We start from the raw sequence: 21,306 nt of genomic DNA, 5'->3' as shown, positions 1-21,306 counted from the left end.
CAGAGTGTTCTGATCTAATCTGAAACTACACATTTTCAGTTGCTGGTCTTCAGTTCTTCAATTCGCGCTCTGATTATCTTGCTAAACAGTTCTGGAGAGAACTTGAAGGCCAAACTTAGCACTTACATTTACCTAACATATTATGTCAAATTGTTTTTGTATTTCTAGTTTGTCAAGTCATAAATCTTGCAAAAGTGTTTCAAAAGTTAGGAGTTTGATATAACCTGTAGTACCAGGCTTTCTCCCTCCCCTTATGACTAGTTGCAGGGCTTTTTGGTGTGGGTGATTCTGCAAGTACGTAATAGACAGTAGGAAAAGAACCTGGTAAGTGCAGCTCATCAGTCTATTGTCTGATGAATCACAGTGGGATGATCCTTGCTGGGAGAAATGGAAGGAAATAGAAAGAGACAGAGGAAGAATACAAGGGATGATGACGAAGAATAGGGGGAGAAGAAAAGGAAGAGAAGGAGACAAAGAGGAAAATACTCTCCTAATTTTACAGTTCTATGGAAAGAATAAATTAGAGGAAAGATTAGAGGAATGGAAAGGAAAAAACAAAGAGAAAGGAAATTGTACTGTATTTTCTAAACAATGCACAACATTTAGGCCTAGATTATTAGTTGTTTTCGGATGAAATCCCTCTAAAATTAAAGTCTAATTCAAATTCTGATTGATCTCTCCTTCTTCTGTCTGAGTTCTGTGGTGTAAAGTCATATCAGAGTGCTCTAAGAGTGACTGACAGACTGAAATTTTCAGTGAAAACCAGAGTGCCACATCTAATCTATCAGCATGAAGACTGAAACTAGCAAGGATCCTCATGGTGAACTAACCTCTACAGCTGTAGTGCCTTCCTTGGTCTTTCCACAGTTTTAATACAAAGGGATATGCAAAAGGAGTAGAACCTCTGTTTCCCTGAGTTGTAAGCATCTTGAGCAGCCATAGAAACTGAAATGCAAGCAGTCCAAAGCCTGCTTAGAATATGTAAAGTTGTATGGAGAAGTCCACAGGGACTTTTCAAAAGAGCCCTAACCCTTTATATTCACTGATTTGCAGTAGGAATAACATGCTTGGGTTCTCCTGAGAATACTGAGATCTGTGAGAGGCTATACTATGGTGGCAGCCATTTAATACATATTTTTCAATGAAATCTTCAGAAACCAAGGATTATAATCCTCTGTGGTCTGTTAAACAAAAGCTATGCACATTTATGAACCGGATCTCTAACAGTTTTGGAATTTCAGAAGTCTTCTTATTTTCATGCCAAATTATGATTTCATGATTAAAGGAGAAAAAACGAAATAAAACAACATAATTTGTAGCAGTACTATGGAAGTGGTACCTTGCACCTGTTGGAGTATTCTGTTTTTTCAGTGTTACAATGACCTTTATTCCTGGTCAGAGACAAGATCAATGTCTTTTACTACACTGTCCACAGACTGACCTAAGTGTGGTACAGTTCCCATTCCAATGGCTGCCACAGGTACATCTCTTAAACAGTCTGAGGTGAAGGCTCCATGAAATCCTAGACAGCTCTGTACACTGTGTAACAAACCATTTTTCAGATTTGGGGTAGTGTCCCTATGCTGTGACTGGGTCTGTTCAGCTGGATAGCAAGTCTGATTTTGCATACTAAAAGCCACAACGTGGTTTACTGAATGGATTTTTTAGCTACTCAGGAAGTCAAACTGTTGTTTAAACATCTAAATCTCCTTCCATATGATTAATTGCAGTGAGAGTGTAAGTAATGAGACTGCTTTGACTCCAAACCATTGCAAATATTCTTAAATGCTTTCAATTTCAATGTTAAAGTTAGAAAATTTATGTTTTGATCCAACAATTGCCTAGAATTAGAAGTAGTATTCTACCAGCCTTTTTTTTTTTTTTTTTTTTTCTCTGCTTTAATGTTAGACTGAGTAAACAAAAGCCTTAAAGAGCACACCTTTTCCCCCTCATGTTGTATTGGGACTCATAGACAAGGTTGGTGGCACATCATCCCTTTGCAGGGCCCAGCTTTACCCTCCGATACAGTGCTTGGACTCTACGTGAGAGGAGGATTGGATTGTGAATATTTAAATAAGCTGCTATCTTATAATCAATTATAAAACTCTAAGGCATTTAAAAGTGTTGCTTCTCTTCTTAAACAAGTTTAGTATATACAAGTGCTCATTCTAAGAACACAGCGGCAAATACTAAACTGAGAAAAGTATTTTTTTATCCAGTGGTCTGACTGATTAATATTTGACTTTTGAAAAGTCTAGTTACCTAAATGGTAAGAAACTGTGTACACTTCAATAGCAGTAGAGGTCATTAACCTTCAAATAATCAATGCGCCAACACCTGCCTTTGTAATTACGTCAATGATTCCTCTTCATTATATGCTTATCCACTTCAATCTTACCAGAGGGCCTCGATATGTTCTATCTGCATGTTGTTTGTTCTCTAGACGGTGTCCTATACGTTTTCTGCATGTTTCTACACCCCAGAAGTCAAACTGAGTTAATATTCAACAGGGACTTTTCCTCAATAACATGCTGTGTGTTTTCTGATATGACTGTTCCTCTCTAATTATGTTGGCAGTGCTGCTGAGGAGCACATAATATTATTGCCTAAGTTCAATAAACATGCAGAGTAACTATAGAGTTTGGAAAAAAACAGTTGTGCTTTTATGACCTCTGGCAACAGTATGAGCACAGTTTGGTCAATGCCAAACAAATGTCTAACTCAAAATCTCTCAGTGATCAGAAAGTGATGGATTTACTTTATTACTTCTAATAATAAACAAAAAATGCTGTTTGTGCAGTGAAGTAGTGTGTCCAGACTGAGTATATTACTTTGCAGGGGGTCAAGTCTGAGGTCTGTCAGTGTCTATTTCTTATATTGAAATCTGATAGGCAAATCCCCAGGTGGTCTTAGCTGAGGGAGTGTTAGTGAAGTCATCAGAGTCCCACTGACTTAGTGAAGCAGTGGGTTTATGATAGCGAAGCTCGTCCACTTCATCTACAGTGTCAGAGTAATTGACACATCCTGTTGTTTATTAAATCCCTTATTGGCATCTTCAGACTAGGCCAAGTAAATTGAAAGGGAGACATTAGTAATATTCATGACTACTTGTTCATCACTAGCTTTTTCTACTTATTCATAATTAATTTGCTATAGCTAGATCTAATAATAGTAGTCTACTGTCTGGTTATAGGTATAGAAACAGCAGAAGCCTGGGAAATTATTATTAATGCAAAATTAAATGCCTTTTTCTATTTTCTGAGCTCTGAGACTGAAAACTTATGAAAATTATTGCTGCAATAGATAATCTGCACAGAACTGGATGTTTAGTATCATATCAGGACTGATAGTGGCCTGGCTATGCCTCAGGATCTTTGCCTTCAAATTCTATCCACAGTTTGGTGGGTTTAATGAAAAGCAAAATTGTCACAGACAATATCCACTACAGGGATTGCTTTCCAGATATATTTCTGTTCGTTTATTTTGTTTTCCAAGCTAAAAATCCAAATGGTTGGTACTTATGTCATCATTTAATTCTGGTGGACAGCAGAACATCATGTTCTGCCAGCAGGAGCTGCATGTTAGGTTGTCTTCAGTTTCCTAGGCTGACCTAAGGGAATAGCTGCAAAACTGGAATGCTCTGACATAGTTGCACTGGCAATGCACCAATAATACCTGGATGATGTACGTTGTGTTCTCGTGTTCCATTCTTCCCCTCCCCCTTTTTTAAATTGACAGTATTCTCAGGTAACGTTTGCAGACAAAATCCCCAGTTCTAGACCTGGGTGGTTTGTGGTATAAAAATGCAGTGGCTTTGGAATTTCTTGTTCAGGGACTGCATTTCTATAACATAAATGACCATCCTTGTCCATAAATATTACCTGAGGATTTAGGCAACCTGCTGCTGAAACTACCTCGTTATTTAAGTAATACAAATTCTCGTACAGTGTAATTACATATCTCAAGTAATTCAGCTGTGTAATGGATGACGACAAAAAAATATATCTGACCTGGGTCAGAATATATGCTAACTAACTTATTAACATGTGTGTGTACATATTTTATGCATGTTATCTATATTTATATACTTCTCCCTTAGATAATGCAATGAAAGTTGAATTCTTCAATATTAAAAAAGGCATAAAATACTAATGTGGCATGTGGTAGTGGCTCCAGTTAAAGACGAATGCCAGATTTTCAGGTTTTTTTGGATCCTTTTGACTTCAGGGTTACTTTGATTGAAATTTAAGAAGGTTTGGCTTCCCTGGAGAAGAGGAAAATGAAAAATAGTTCTGCAAGGCCTCGAACAATTCTTCTCATTAGTGTAAGGGCAGACCAAGAGCAGTTCCATCATACTTACTGACATCAGAATAATTCTGTACAACTTATACTATGCTCTCTGATCTGCATAAGAAACAGCTCAGGAGCCTTTGTCTAGAATTTGAAAAAAGACTTTGCACCTGAGCCCAGGCTGTTTGCTATCACAAGGGACCCTGCGTTTCCAAGTTATCTAAGGGCACATCTGCAAAGATGGTTTTGGTGAGCCTGAGTGTCTCTGCTTTTACTCAGAGTTGATCAGATGGGAACCTGCTGTGATTTAACGGTGGTACAATCAAATTAATTTGGTATGGTGTCCAAACCTACAGAGCCTCTTAAGAGACATGTTACGTGATACAACTTCAGTCAGTCTTTATATTAATTTTAAGTTAGTCAGTGCAATTTTACACTTACACTGGTTCTGCAATCTTGCACTGTTTTCTCATTATAAACCACTTACGTGATCTACTGGACGCACATAAATGGCCCTGGTTTGGGGACAATTCTTACTGGCTTGTGTGGGGGAAGAGAGAGAAAGAGGAAGACAGAAAAAGAGAGAGGGAGAGGGAGAGAGAGAGGAGAGATGAGCTTCCCCTCCCCTTCTTCTGGTCTCTTTGGCCAATATTGTGCCAGTATTTGTACATGTTTACTTTCCTCTGCCTGCACAATGGATGCAGAGCTTGGCTCAAGCTGGCTTCCACTGTGTTCAATGCAGAAAGTCAGTCATAGAATCATAGAATTACCCAGGTTGGAAAAGACCTTGAGGATCATCAAGTCCAACCACAGCCTAACAATAGTACCCTAACTCTAACAGCCCTCTGCTAAATCATATCCCTGAGCACCACATCCAGATGGCTCTTAAACACATCCAGGGATGGTGATTCAACCACCGACCTGGGGAGCCTATTCCAGTACTTAACTACCCTTTCTGTAAAGCATTGTTTCCTAATATCCAACCTAAACTTGTCCTGGTGCAACTTGAGGACATTTCCCCTCATCCTGTCACTTCTCACCAGTGTGAAGAGACTTGCCCCACTCTCACTGTAAGCACCTTTCAGGAACTGAAAGAGGGCAATGGATGAGGTCTCCCCTCAGCCTCCTTTTCCCCAGACTAAACAGCCCCAGCTTCCTCAGCTTCTCTCCAAGCCCTTCATGAGCCTCGTTACCCTTCTCTGGACCTGCTCCAGTACTTCCATGTCTTTCCTAATGTACCTAATGTCTTTAAAATATGGCTCACAAAGGAGTTGGGTTGGTCCTGCAAGGTTCTTTAGTCCAAATTGATGGTGAAATAAAATTGTAGGATTTCTAGATGCATTCTCTTAGTATGAAAACTGAAAAAGTCTTTTGGGACTTTTGAAAGGCAACCTGGCAGAGAATAATGACTGCAGCTACATTAAAAAAAAAAAAAGAAAAAAGAAAAAAAAGAAAAAAAAAAAAGGCAATCCCAAACAACTGTTTATTCAAGCTGATTTTTTTTTATTTTGTTTTTAATTGGATTCCAGAAATTATGATAGTGCAAACACTCAGTATAAAAGTTGCAATAAGAAATTTACATTCACATTTAACATTTCAGTTCATTCACTTTTTAACATAAAAATAGGACAAATATTCAATTGCTCTTCTCAGTTTAACAATCCTGAAAAAGATTGGAAGATACTCTACAATATTCTATTTACATAAAAAGACCCGTATTATTAATGCAAATCTATCATTAGAAGTTACCCAGTGTTAAGTTATTGTATCGTACTATGTATATACATACATATATATATATAGTGTATAGCTATATAGTTATAAAAATTATTCATATGTATCAGGGGTCTACAGTAGTAGGAAAAATGACATATTGACTTAGTTTTTCATTCCTTAAAGATAGAGACGTTAATTTGATTTACCTATGTAGGTGTTTCTATTATGTTACAGAAGGCTTCCTCCTGGTCCCTTTGAAGTCACTGGCTACGGCCCATTTGACATTAATGGAAGAGGAACAGATCTTATAGTAAGGCCTGATCTAGCAATTCAAATGAAGTTAAAGGAATCATTAACTCTACTGGGCTGTAAAACAGATTAAAATATCTTCTGAAAGCTCACATGCTAATTAAATAAAGAGAAGGGCATGGTTTTTCCTTTGAGGAATGGAACTGTTTTAGATTTTTCTCCAAAGCCTAAACAGAATATTCAAGTTAGTTTGGAAGGAATATAGAATTTGTTGCTAACATCTGCTTAAGCAGCTAGTAAAATTCTTCTAGCATTTTCCTCTTATTGAATGCTAAATTCAGCCAATCTCATAATCCTCCATTCTGTTTTTCTCTTTACTTTTATTTTTTTATTGAGTGATATCCAGACACAGACCACCCTTTAACTGAGTTTGCATTTATTTTTTTAAACTGCTAGAGAGCTCCCGTTTAACTGCATCTTTTCTTTGGGAACTGTATCATACATGCTGTTCTGTATGCATCTGGCAGTACTGAGCCCTTCTGCCCTGTGCTGCCAGTGGCTGGATTCTGCACTCCCACCACAGAGTTCACTTATCTGCCATCTCGGGTGGCATGCAGGCCACTTCCTAAAAAGATTTTATCAATTCTATTTCTATTCCTTTTAACACCTGTTATTTGAAAAAAACTTGTTTTATTTTTCTAAAGAAAAGTTTTGACAACTGTGAGATGGAGAACTCACAGAGGAAGACAATAAGCAAGCCTGAGAACTGCCTGTAATAAACATGTAATGGAACTGAACAACTGGAGGCAGAAGGAGCATGCTAATCTCTTAAGAAGTAGTGCAGTGTTTATAAGCAACAATTCACATTTTTACTTCAAAAGAATATTCCAAAGAATAATTATTTGGTGTTAAAATATTTATAGGATACTTCAAATTATGGGCAAGCCTACAATGGACACTGAGTCCTTTTGATTGTAAAACACATGCTTCAAGTGTTTTTTGCTTTCTACATAGGGTGCTGGACATTTAGTTATAAAAAGAAGGAATCACATACAACTTTTGATCTTTCCAACAGATCAGAAAAATACCTAACATCTCATTTTCAAGCAGAACATATGAAACTATACCAGAAGGAATAGAATTAACCTTCTGACAGTGAAGTGCAAGGGCTAATTAAAAGGATAAAATTCAAACAGTTTCACGCTGTATATATATTGTTTTAGTGCTAGGGATTTTGAGAGATGGGTCAAATTTGGCTGAAACTATTAATATTGTGAAAAACATTCTTTACCATTGTTTTGCATCTTAATCCAAATCCTGTGTTCAAACTGATCACTTGCACACAGACAAATCTACTAACAAGTATATAAAGGAGAAAATCACCCCTCCAAGAAGAGGTTATTAAGCTCTGGTTACAATTTTACTGGAAATAATATTGCAGTTCTAGAATTCTCTGAAGAAGGTAAGGTTACTTCTGGAATGGTGCTCCAAAAATTATTCCAATTACACTCCTTTGCTGAGTGAGAACTCTGAAAGCCTTAATTTAAATAATCAGCTGCTTCAGTGCAGAACAGCAACTCTCTATTTGCTTTGTCTAAGTCCAAGTTTGTGCACACATAAGCAAATGAAATACGCAGTTCACATAATTACTTCTTTCTTTCTTAATTGAACTACTATAATATCACTGTAAAATAATAGTTGGATGGATATATATTGTAAGTATTTAGAAAAGCAGTTATCAGTAAGCAAAGTTGTGATGGCACAAATTCATTTTTGCCTAAATTTCACTGAAAATGTTTGATATATCATTTGAATGGCATTTGAAATGTAAGAGTAGACTGCCTTTGCATCCATGTTTACTAAAGAGTAAAAGAAGTGAGAAATAACCTAAACAACTTCAACACGCCAACTCAAAATTGCTCTACAAGTCTCAGATCAAAGTAGCAGATCAGGCACTTGAACAGTAAGACACAATAGTGTGAAGAACCTCAGTAATTGAAGTACACCTGTGAACTGCCCACCATAAGGACTGTTAACTTATGTCTAGCAAATGTGGCAGTGCTGTTATAAGCTGTAGGTAAGTGTTCTGGATATATTGAATCAACATGCTTATGCAAGCCTGTGAGTTCTGAAGAGGAGAGCAACCAGCTTTTTCAAAGGAGCTTCAAGCTATTTGACCATATTTTTCTGCGAAACTCAGCTCTGTGAACACTTAGATTTCTAGAAAATCTGTTCTTTATTTAATTTGGAGCCATATACGTGCATCTATGGCTTCCCTCTATAAACACTTGAATCACTCTTTGCACTGGCATAATCATGCTGGTAGTAAGCCAAAGCAGGAAGGAAAGCAGTAAAAACACTTTACAGTGATGCAGCACTGTTTGTTCGTTTAGTCTTATGCTGGCACGACATGTCTGATGTCACAGTTGACATAAAATGAGAATGCTAGTATAAAGAAGCAGATCTTCCATCTTGTAAGGCACGAGTAAAATCTAGTCCGTTCAGCACATTTTCTATGTATATTAACCAATGTTAATTCAGATTTCAAAGTGCTTGCTTCTGATTAGAAAACAGACATTAAATTAGCAGCCCCCAACTATTTGTGATGATTCTCTCTAGAATTTTAAAAGCAGTTCACCAAGAGATCTTGAATACTCTTGTAGATGTGAACAGAAATGAAATCTCAGGAATGGAGCTGGCCATGCAGTTAAACGCAAGACCTAATTTTGTTGCACTCTGAAGCTGGTTGAGTACTTTGGCAGTTCAAACACTCAAGAACTGTACTCATTATTCACAGCTTTACCACTGACTTCAGGAGTACTGTTTTTTCACCTTTTCCTTTCAGTAATTGGTTTATTTTAGTCTAATTTATTTTTTTGTTATTTGTTAGTTTTGCTAACTTCATGCTTTACTTTCTTACTTATGCTCTAACATTGATCAGATTATAGATCACACCAGGTAACCCAGGCAGGATGACATTTTGAAGTATAATTAAAGAACACTAGACAGTTCTCCACCCAACCTTCACTTTTTTTCTCATTTAGTTAGATTGACTTATTTGTTCATTATTTACATTTGATCAGAAGTAAGTAGCCTGAAAACTCAGGAATATGTGACTAACAGGAATAAAGAGATGAAAAAAAGCCTATAGGGAGGTTCTGATGTAAAACCCACTGAATTTGAGATGAGTTAATTTACAATTGTTAGATACTCAACTACTATATAAAGCTCCAAGATAGTTCTTGTATGCAGACAACTGGGACATGATGTATGAATTTATGATGCATGAATCTTCATTTATGATGATAGAATTGCTTGTAGAAATTGTGCTGCTTAGTTAGCATCACAGTCCCTTTAAACAAATTAACAGATTTCTAAATCCCATTATAAAACTGGCTTCAATGTGTAAAGAATCCTTTATTAATCTGTAGTGGAGAGTATTCATAGTTCATCCCTTTTTCCTTCTTCCACTAACCTCAGCGTCATGTTCTTAGAATATCCTGATTTATCACAAAGCAATATTTTAAATAAAACCAGAAGTATTCCCTAGCAGTAATGACATAGATATGACAAATTTAAAAATGACGTGTGCAAGATGTCTCCAGAATTTAAAGTTTCACTTAGCATCAAGATGGAAAAATCTGTTAGAGTACTGGATTCTAATGTATTACTCTTATGTCAATAACTGTCAGGAGGCTCAAATTTTGGTCTATGCTGAAATGTCTAATGGAGGTAAGCCTGTAAGCATGGCATCAGTGGGAGCAGGAGTAGCATCAACACAGGATATTGCGGGTAGCTCAAAGCCAGAATACTCAGAGAACTTTCTCCTCCGAGTTCAGCTCAATATTTTCTGCTTAGGAACAGAAGTCTTCTGGAAAATGGGTCATAAAAGCTAATAAAAAAATAAGGCAACAAAATGAATTATATATATATATATATACACACATATATAAACATGTATGTATCTAGAAACAGGATCTATTTTCATCATGTATTTTCCACATACGATAACTTAATACCATGTTAGGAATATACTCTGGGTAACATCAATGGGCCAAATTCACCTTCTTTACCTTCTGTAGTGTTGTACCTGCATACAGCAATAATGGATTTGACATTTGGTCCTGCATGATGACAATACTACATCAAATGCAGTATCACAGAGTATCCATTGTATGTCAAATATTACATATGAACTAGAATATCTTCTTGCTTTTTATATTACAGTAAGTAATATAAATAATGTAAAGTTTATTGCTTCTAATGACCAGCAGGTACCTTATAAAGACAGCATAGAAGTTGGAAACACATTTCATATACTGTATTATGCATCTTGGAACACTGTGGTTGGCAGACCATGATCAATAAAATACTTTTCTTCTTATTTTGATCTTTGCATTTTGATTTTGCTTTTCTAAACACACATGCAAACTAGTGGATTTAACTTTGTCAGAAGTGATATGTCTAATACATTTAGTAAAACTTACTGTCTTTGATTTGTTTTTTTTTACCAAAGTCAGGCATGAGTGGCATGCAGTATATTGCAAGGAAAACCAAAAGGACATTCATTTCCAAAGGATTTATATTCTCCATGCACATGTAAAATGTCTGTTACAAAATTTGTTAGAAGTGTGCCTTTTTGCTTCTTTTTATACAAGTGTACATGCAATTACCTGTCAAAGCTAAACCTATTTACAAAATTTCACACAATACATCCCTTAAGTGAATAATACATGAAAGGCCAGTGTTTTCTGTTCTTTTGTAACACTGTACAAGATTAAAAATAAATAAGGCATTATAATACAGTTTATCACAAATTAAAAAATGTTGGTTTTTCACTGTAATACAAAACTCTAACTTGAAAGAACATTATGGCTAAATAGTCCTCCTGCCTGGGCAGTACACATACAGAATCTGGACTTGCCAATGCAGAGAAAATAGTTTGTTTCTCCTATGAGCAGGTATTAATTTAACACATGAAAATGATTCACACTGGTTATTACTGTGATTGGATGTCTCAAAGTGCTGAAATGGCACAGGCAACATACTTTTTCACTTCAAACAGTAACTCCCAAGTATTTTTTAGCCCTACAGATGAATTATGAGTGAAAGCATACAACAGGCTTTCATAACCTACTCTTTTACAGTGCTGTAAAACAGTGATCTATATTCAGTGCCACTGGGAGTCATCACTATAACCCAAAGCAAGACTTGGCCTCAGAAGCTCAGCTCCTGATTCTTGTAAGCATTCTAAACTTCTGGTGATTTCTGCAGGCTTTTACCTGCACCTAGAGAAAGCATGGGATAATTTGCTCGTGTTTTTGTGAAGGCAACAGAGTGTGACTTCTTACAGCTGGAAGCAGCTACTAATAACAATGAATTTACAGGTTGGATAGTATAGCTTTATAGTCAGAATGAATGGAAAATACTGGGAAATATCTAGCCAGTAATTCAATTGAATGCCAGCAGAGAACAGCAGTTAAAAAATCATGTCAGGATATAGGTAGCATGGGAACACTTTTGAAATGAGCTCCCAAGATAGTAAAGATACTTTGAACATCTCTGACACTTATTTCCTTATATAAAGAACAAATACCTTCAACTGTTACTGTTATCTTAAAGAGAAAATGTGCAATCTGATGTGAAATATTGTGCTTGGTGTTGACATGTATTAACATGCCATAATGGCATCACATTGTTGTAGGGCTCATTTCTCTTAATTGTTTAAAGCTGAGAGCTGCACAGAACAGTGAGCAGAAATGCAGGAGGCTATTCTGTCCGCAGTACAAAATTTAACTACCCTCAGTTAAAAGTAAGGAACTCTGGGGTACTGTGAGGCAAAATTGGCTCCTTGCTGGTGCTACAGCAAGGTCATCCAGTCAACAGTTTCAGAACTTGGCCAGAAAATTAATAGATGTAAGTCAGGAAATAATTGTGTTAAGATAGGTCCAAACCAAATCCCATAGAACTATTTTAAGGGACATAGGAGTTGGCCACATACAATCTTCAGCCAATTTTTAGTTTAAAAAATTATGATGGACTTCTCCTATTTGGCAGAATATGTGCATTTATGGAGTTACCAGAAGTCTTATTACTATCTCTTTCTATGTGTTTTCAATGAGATAAAAATGCAATACAGCAGAGAAATTATATCTGTCATCTAAAGCTACTATAAAGAACTGAAATAAAACAAATGTACACACACAGAAAAGAAGGAAAATGATATGAAAAGGTAGGGAATGCACAAATGCAAGAGAACAGTTTCATCATATCACAATTTATATTCCCTGTAGGAATGGTTTGTAAAAACTGCCTATTTTTCTTCATAGTTGTTTACTCTTTTGTGACTTTTCCATAATTTTGTACTGCTTTGTCCACTACTACATAGAAGTAGGAAAAATACATCTTTTCCCATAATAAAAACAGCAACAACAACCACAAAAAGAGCATTAATACTTAGACTCAGACAAAGTCTGGAAACTGACTTCAAATACACCATCAGTGATGGCATAAAACAAGCAAGGACAAACTGTACCAGCTGCATTTCCGGAATCCATCCAGGGTCCACTCACACTCCTCCGGAGGCACTAACTAATGCAAAGGAGCCCCACAGATAGCTAGCCAATGGAGTGATCCTTTGCATTGAAGATGAAAGACATTCTTACAAAAACACCATATTTGTATGCTGGAGAAGAGGGTCAGACTTAGAAAACCTTCACAGTAATTCCACTAACATGTGTTAGTCTTTTAAAATATTAAAACAAATGATTCAAATTTACTCTGCTTTGTAGTAGCAGTATGAGTAAAAATAAAGTTTTATGATTATCAGTGATATTACACCAAGTCTACTGATTCAAGAATCGTGTATTTTGGTATCTTTATGAATCAAACTGAAAAATTAATGCTCTTGCACATATTACTTTCCATTTTGGTTAAATATTTAGCTTATTTGCATGATGATTTAGTTCTCATAAACCTACTAGAAACCAAAAATATGCAGTGCACTTGGCATGGATACCATTTATTCAGTTCAATTTGTAAATATTTGTTCTGTTAAATTTGTGCTCTCTATATGTATTTATTTAAGTGGCTTTGAATGCCTTCCAAACAGAATTAAATAATTTCTGTATAACACTTGTGAACTGAATAGCTGTTACAGATATGAGGAAACTCCATGATTCATCACAGATCAGTCAGTGTGTACATGTAATACTTAGGAAGCAATCCTCATTGTTCACAGTCACAATACTAATTTTGCTAGTTTTGTAATGAGGAACCTGAAAGAATACATAAAAAATTGGAAAATATTGCTGAAAAGCAGTTGAATCTCACAGCAGCACACAACTACACGGGGAACAGAAACTTCTGCAGGTTCTCTCTTAACTATTCACATCCGTTGACACAAAATCTGTTCACATGCTTGCAACAAGGAAATAATAAATGCTCCAAAGTAAATGCTGGTTGCATAAAAATCATATCCCTCTTTCCACTGAAATCAGTAACAAAACAAACCTCCACAAAGTGAAATGTGGCATTTAGTACATCCAAGTTTTCAGCAGTACAACCTCAACAACATCTGTACCCCTTATCCCCATCCTCTCCTCTCCTCTCCTCTCCTCTCCTCTCCTCTCCTCTCCTCTCCTCTCCTCTCCTCTCCTCTCCTCTCCTCTCCTCTCCTCTCCTCTCCTCTCCTCTCCTCTCCTCTCCTCTCCTCTCCTCTCCTCTCCTCTCCTCTCCTCTCCTCTCCTCTCCTCTCCTCTCCTCTCCTCTCCTCTCCTCTCCTCTCCTCTCCTCTCCTCTCCTCTCCTCTCTCCTCTTTCTCCCTTGCCTTGGCACACAACACCACACGCTTCTCCACACCTCTCCTCTCCACTCCCCTCTCACCTAGAATACCCTGCAAGATTTACATGTTTTTAAACAATGTAAAGCTTTGCTTCCCTTTTGGAAAGCAGTGAGGCTGATTAGCTTGCACAATCCATTAGAACAATAAAGAAGCATTCTATGGAGTAAAGCATGTCACCACTCATTCATGACAAGTTCACTCTGGACTGCTCTCATTGAGTACAGAGCTGTACAATACAGTTGCCATCCAGACTGGTGTTTCAGAAAGAAAACATGCATTATAAGATGTGGGCTGCATTAAGAAACAAAGCAATTAAAATATGCTCCTTTTTATTCAGATGAAGTGCAGCCCTCACTTTCCTGGCTTGTTTACCAGTGAGCTCTTTATTTGTGCAAAGTTTAACTGTGCTTGTTTCTCAGAATTATAGCTTTCTATCATAGTCCAGCTTTGAATCATGAGCCTAGGTAGAATCAAGGTATAAAAAAATAATCTGTGGCATCAATTTAAAAATCAATTAAGACATAAAAGCATGAAATAATATTATCTTTCTTCTCTTTGATATTGTATATAAAGGAATGTTTCTATATTGCATAAGCATTTTGCTGTGTTTACATAGTCGGTCCTCACAAAGAATCAAATGACTTCTAAAGAATCAGCCATTTTTAAAGCTCTATCAATCTTTGTGTGTTTTTCTTTTCTTTCAAAAACAAATAAACAAACAAACATCAAATAAAACCCATCATATTGCTCTTCTGCCAAAATTTAAGCTCTGTTTTTCTTCTACTTTATATCCCAGTGTAAGGTTTTGGAGCATGCAAGTAGAAATTTAAAAATGCATAGTATTTTGCAATTTGCTGAATCCAGCCTTCGTTACTTGGCCATTGACAGTGCAATGAACAGTTTTTTGTTCACTCACGCACTGGGAACAGTTTATCTAATTCTTGCTGTAGCCCAAGAGAACCTTCATGTGCCACATACACCACATGCAGCTTTTCTAATCCCAGACAAACAATGCTGGCTATGACAGAAAGAGAAATCTCTTTGATATGTCATTGCAAGTGGATCTGTAAATAAATACATATTTTTATCTTTATATATATATATTAGGTCTACATAGGAGTGTTTGTATATGTGCATATACAGATTAAAAGATATACACACACACAAATATTTGCATGTTTACCTTTTTTTTTTTTTCATTTATCCATTAAAAATGCCAAGAAAATATTCCTTATTTCCATAAAATCAGATTTTGACTCTTCTAACAGAATTTCTAGCCCTTATATGTTCCATCCCAAGAGTTCATTACACAGTCCCCAAGCTCTCTTTGGTTGGGTTGTAGTGGTCCTTGAATAATGTCATGGACTATGACCTCTGATCTTTTGGCAAAAATTCAGGCAATCATTTCTCTCCACATTCATAGCAAATGGCACAACCAGATTTCCTTTGCTCTATGCCTCCTTCACAGCTGGCACAGAAGGAAGATAATGCAGTGTTTGATTTGCGTGAGTGGTAGATACTTGATCTGCTCCAGGGCCAGCTTTTGGAGTAAAGCTAGCAACTGAGGACACTGATGGACAGCTGGTGCCCAATTTTGTTTGGACATTTGCTCTCCCATAAGGATACATTTTCCGCTCTACGTTTAAAGACTGTGTTTGTGAATTATTTCCATTGGCCTTTCCTTCCAGTAAATAGGTCAACATTTCACCTTTTCCCTTTACACTGACTTTACCCCTGCACACAAATTCATAACTGCACCTCTTTAATATTCGTTGAACTTCTTCTGTCACCTAAGGACAGAAAAAAAAAGAATGATTAGTTTTTCCTGTTCACAAGGTTAATCCTAGAACTGCCAACTGCTCCCTCCACTTTTCATTATCCATACTGAGATACACATAAGCAGAATAAATTAGCATGTACTGATGCTCCTGGCTTCACTTAAGTGTTTTCTTAAATAATTAAAAATCACTGATTGAACTAGAAGCTGAGAATCAGAGCTTCTGGTGTGAGCTAATTAAGCTCTATCTATCAGAAACATGCAGCCAAATTCTCCACTTTTATAAGCTGGAGTAAGTTGTTTTCAGTTATATGCTTCAAGAAACGTTACATTGTTACATTTTTGAGACTGCTTAGAAAATGAAGTCACATTTAAAACAGAAGGTACATAAATCTGCAAAATTATCTTGGAATGCACTCGCCTGAATTTTCCCTTGCACCCCAGTACTATCCATCCGGCTGGCAACATTTACAGTGTTTCCCCAGATATCATACTGTGGTCTTCTGGCTCCAATCACTCCAGCTACCACAGGCCCAACATTAATACCTAAAATAAAAAAACATAAATCTTATAAAAAAGATGTAACACAAATGCCTCAGAATTTTTCTGATCATGGACACAAAGCATGTTCACGTCAACTGAACTTCTGCATTTGTAAGAGTTCTAGAAACAAAACAAAGACTTACACAGCATTATCTAATTGGAAATGTAATATGATAAGCAACATAAAATTTTGGTTTATCTGTAGATTTTTTAATTTTTTTCTCCAAGAAAAGAAGAAAAGTAGTGGTGCTACAGAGTTTATCTGTGGAACAATCCAAGAAAATTTTAAAAATATCTTTCATTTTTTTGCTATGGCTTCCACTGTGATTGCTCCTATAAAGTCTTTTAGTGGCAGATTTTCCAAGCTGAGCAGAAATGATGATCATGAAACACAATAAATGGGGTAAGAGAAGTATGTCACATTGCTTATTGGTACTAGATGACTCAGGGAAACAATGAAGAAGAGGACAGTATGTGAAAATAGCTCAAGAACCTTTTTTGGGAAACCCCTGGGCTTCTCTCTACATTTCTGTCTGATTTTGGCACTGTATTTGAAAGACAAAATGGGGTGTTCCATCTTCTCAGCATCCTGAAGAGTTGCTGATATAAAAACCTCCACAGTGTCTGTGCAAGGCTTTTTCAGGCAAGTTATGCAGTAGAATGCGGTTTAAATATTTGTCTTCTGTCCTCTTGTGAACTAGGGAAGGTGAGTTACAACATAGTCCAAAAAAAATTTCAGACTTCTAATTGCTGGATATACCGAAGGACAAAGATGTATAAATCTGCCATTGCTAGCCTTGATGTGTTTCTCACTATGCTGCTGGCAAGATCAGTTTTCCACTTGTCTAGCCTGCTTTCATAGTTTACGCATGAAAAAAAAATAGAAGCTGGAGAGAAAGGGGTAAGACGTGAAATAACATATGAAGAATTGCACAGGAAAGATCATGTTGTCAAGACCAGAGGATCTGAAAACAGCTTTCATTCACAAAAAAGGTGTGAAGACTGGAAAAAATTAAATTCAATAATAACATAAGAAATCAGTATAGGTAGAACTTTTGAATCTATATAAAGCCTAGAATTCATCAGGAAAGTTTGTTCAAGTGCAGAAAAAAATGTCAAGTTGTGAGGGTTTTTTTTTTCAAAATTTCATTGAAATTAAGCATATGTTCATACATATGCAAAATACCTACATATTCAAATATCTGATTTCATTTGAATACTCTAATATTCAAATATTTAAAGAGCATCCACAGAAACTCCATCAAGTGCTAAAATTTATACACCAGTTTTTCTCTTTCAAATACATTATTAATCAATTTATTATTTTGATAATTACACAAAATGAATAAATGTCTGTAATAAGAACATTGAGCATGTTTTTTGTCATCACAGTGCAATAGCTTGGAGTTTAAGGCATGGCAGAGATTCAAACACTTGGTTCTAATTCTTCCTCTCTGGCAAGCATCTTAGTCTTCTCTCTGGCTTTCTCTAAGCAAAAATTCCATCCTTGGAATAAGTCTTTGTTATTAAGAAATTTTGTTCAAATTATGTCCTGGCAGAAAGGACCGTTTGAAGTGATTTGGAGGGGGAGACACATAATCTCTTCTCTCTGGTGACAACAATAGGACCTGAGGGAATGGCTTGAAACTGTGTCACAGGAGAGACAGACTAGGTATTAGGAAAAGGTTATCCACTGAGAATCAAAGGATTGCTGTAGTTCAGAAAGCATTTGGAGAATACTCTCACACATATGGTTTGAATTTTTGGCAGTCCTATTTGGAGAGAGCAGTTGGCCTCCAAGGAATCTGCTTTAGAGGGATTGGACTAGATGATCTCCAGAGGTCTCCAGAGGTCACTTCCAACTCTTGATTCTGTGATTCTGTATGATTCTGTGATCCTTGTGGATCCCTTCCAACTTAGGATATTCTATGATTCTAGGATCTATGGAAAACTTCCACCATACTTAATTCCAATAATGCCTGTGCAGATGCAGGATTTCTTGATAGCCACATACAGCCAGACTCAGTTTACACTAGTACAGCAACACAATATGTAAATTGGAATACTATGTACACTAACAATATAGCATAAAAATATTAGCATAATTTCCCTTTAGGTGTGAGTAGACAAAGTAAGCACACTAGAAATGGAAACGGGTTTAATTCTTAGTAATGATGCTGACTATTCAGCCTGCCCATGTTATATACAGACATGTATCTTCTACAGGAAATCATCTTAGTTTTAGTCAGAAGTACAGGACAGACAGTCCTTTGTAAGCAGTAAAAAAAAAAAAAAAGAAAGAAAAAAAAGAAAAGAAACGAAAAGAAAAAAGCTAGATAACAGGTGTTTCACTTGTGTAGTAATTGTAGAAAAATGACTTACCAACTCTTAGGACAAAATCGTTGTAAGACTGATAGTTGATTTCATCAAGAACATCAAACATCTCTATTGCAAAATCTGCGAGTGTACTCAAATGGGAATAAATTGATTTTTTAGCCTAGAAACAAAACAATGTTAAGCATTAGATTTATATAGAACTGATAAGCTGATGAAACATCAGTAAGTAAAAAATAATGACAGTGGAAAGCTTGAGAAATCTAACCCATTTTGCTGTCTGTGAAAAGGAACTTTTGACAGAGACTGCAGAATATGCATTGTTTTCTCAACTAGTGAATCCTTTCTCTTCTTCTCTTCTCTCCCTTTTTTCCCCCCACTCTCTTTTTCTGATTTCTGGGAAGAATGGAAAGTGAAGTTCCCACGGTAAAGTAATTCTGCTGTGGAAATTCATTGTGAGCACTGAGCAGAATATTTTTTACAAAATCACTTTGCCTGATGATTATTAATAACTACAGTTTCTTTATTTTCTTCCTCTGGGGATTTTGCTAGATTCCAGCTCTGTGATTCCATGATGTTCCCACTGACAAAATTCCTGTTATGTTTAGTCCTGTGAGATGCAGAACTGATCTATGTTTTTTGTTTGTTTTCCAGGCAAGCTGAAGTTACTTGTTATGAAACATACCTAAGTGAGCAACAGTGAAAGAACCATAAAGGATCAAATGAAAATATGAAGTACCATGATTAAGAAAAAAAAAAAGAAAAACAAACAAAACATAAGTAATTACTTTTTATACCTACCATCTAATTAAATGGTGGAACTCATTTTCAGAGGATACTGTAAATTTCAAAATTTTAGCTAAATTCAAACATAATTATACAAACTCAAAGAAAAAAATAATTGCTACAAATTGGTAAAAAGATACTACCTGTAGGTCTAGATTTTTTTAAACAGCATATCATTAGAAAGTGGAAACAGAGATTGTGTATTTGTCCTGTAACCCCAGTATCTACTGTTGGCACATTTAAAGTAGGTTACCAAAATGGACATTTGACCTGACTTAGTATTGTTGCTCTTATGTTGTTCTGTTATTTGAATAATAAATATGAATTCTTGAACAGATCTGCAAAATGGAAGTAGGCTAAAGGTAGGATATGGTGAAAGAAATGCAGGGTCAGTGGCTGTCTACTTTCAGTAGGTTGTTGCACAATACAGCTATGGCAGCTGACATGAGATGAAAGTTCACTGGGTTTTTGACACTTTAGTGAGATTTTATAAATTGACTGTGGATGAAGAATCTGAGAAACATATTGCTGTCTGCCTCCTTTGGGCTCAGTTTGAAAGGGTTCATCCATACAGCTGAGAAATTTTTTACAAAATAGTGCAAAACCATTAACAAAAAATGATAAAAGCCAGTTCAGAGCAAGTTCCAGGTTTTAGGAAGAATATTTTTCTTTACCTGTTTCTTGCAGTGTCAGCTAGATTTACTCATTTCCCACCTCACCAAGGCAAAGGAAAAATAGGAATTAAATTTAAAGTTAGAGCTTATGACTATACTTCTAATGGAGAAGGTGAAGAATACTGGATGTCTGAAAGAGGAAAAAGTCTATATATTTAATTAACTCCTTCCATCTTCTTTGTATTCATTTTCCTTCAAATTTCTTGCTGCCTGATGCATGCTATGAATTCCTATGATACCTGACAGTTGCAGGAGAGAGGACTGCTCATAAATTATAATATATGCTGTAAGTGGCAAATATCCCTCAAAAAGATTAACACCAAACTCTTTCAAAACTGCACTGAAGACTACCACAAATTCAGAACTCTAATGAAATCAGTTGTGATGAAATCACAGATGTAATTTCCAAAGATGCACACAATAATGAACCTATGTTGCACAAAAGATCTGCAAAGAACTCAGTTTGTATGCTGCCCTGACAGCATAGCTGGGAAGCAGGTTACTGAAAAACACCATCATAACAAAACCACCCTGAAAGAGGCAAAGTGAATTTCCTATAGGTACCTGCAAAAGCCTGCAGGTACCTGCAGAAGAATGGTCCTCTGAAACATGGTATTTAAATATTTCACTTCATCTGTATGCTGAGCTCTTATTTGTGCAAGTATTTTCAGTTAAGAGCATGTTAACTAAATCACTGCTTTGTGCATTTGATCATGTCCAAACATTAGTACACAAAACTAGAGGCTGTAGATTTTCTTATGAATGGGGACACCATTTGCAAGAAGGGAGACAAGGAACTTCTGTGTCTGGATTCACTTCTCATGAACACAGCTGGCTCTGTAGGGCAGACAAGGGATTGTGTGGACATCTGGAAATGATCATCTGGACATAGTATGCTACCCATGATCATCATGCTTCTAATAAATGTCTGCATTCTGAAGATCTGGCAGGAAACTGCCAAGAAGATGCAAACAATTTCTACTCACTTGCATCACACACACAATAAGAAGAGATTACAGAAGAATGAAAACCAAACTTATTGTTGAAATTTTTATTGTTGTCTGTGTCCATAAAAGAACTTCAGATTTTTGGAA

General features: G+C 36.3%; 1 protein-coding gene across 2 annotated transcripts in view; it reads right to left on the bottom strand.

Annotated features, from left to right (window-relative positions):
• Positions 1-14,804: 14,804 nt before the first annotated feature.
• Positions 14,805-21,306, bottom strand: part of ADCY1 (adenylate cyclase 1) — a 135,992-nt gene continuing 129,490 nt past the window's right edge. Inside the window, exons 18-20 of one of the 2 annotated variants that reach the window (XM_032442541.2) lie at positions 18,801-18,915; positions 16,297-16,421; positions 14,805-15,888 (exon numbers count right to left, since the gene is read on the bottom strand). In XM_032442541.2, the coding sequence (XP_032298432.1) occupies positions 15,550-15,888; positions 16,297-16,421; positions 18,801-18,915 (579 nt within the window). In that variant the 3' untranslated portion in view covers positions 14,805-15,549. The remainder of the gene's footprint in view (positions 15,889-16,296; positions 16,422-18,800; positions 18,916-21,306) is intronic. The other variant, XR_014942684.1, reaches the window with a different exon arrangement.

The sequence above is a fragment of the Coturnix japonica genome, chromosome 2 (genome assembly GCF_054131305.1).
Source record: "Coturnix japonica strain WE chromosome 2, WE-NBRP24, whole genome shotgun sequence".
Taxonomy (NCBI): Eukaryota; Metazoa; Chordata; class Aves; order Galliformes; family Phasianidae; genus Coturnix; species Coturnix japonica.
Note: the sequence above shows the minus strand (reverse complement) of the source record. Positions and strands in the feature narration are given on the sequence as shown.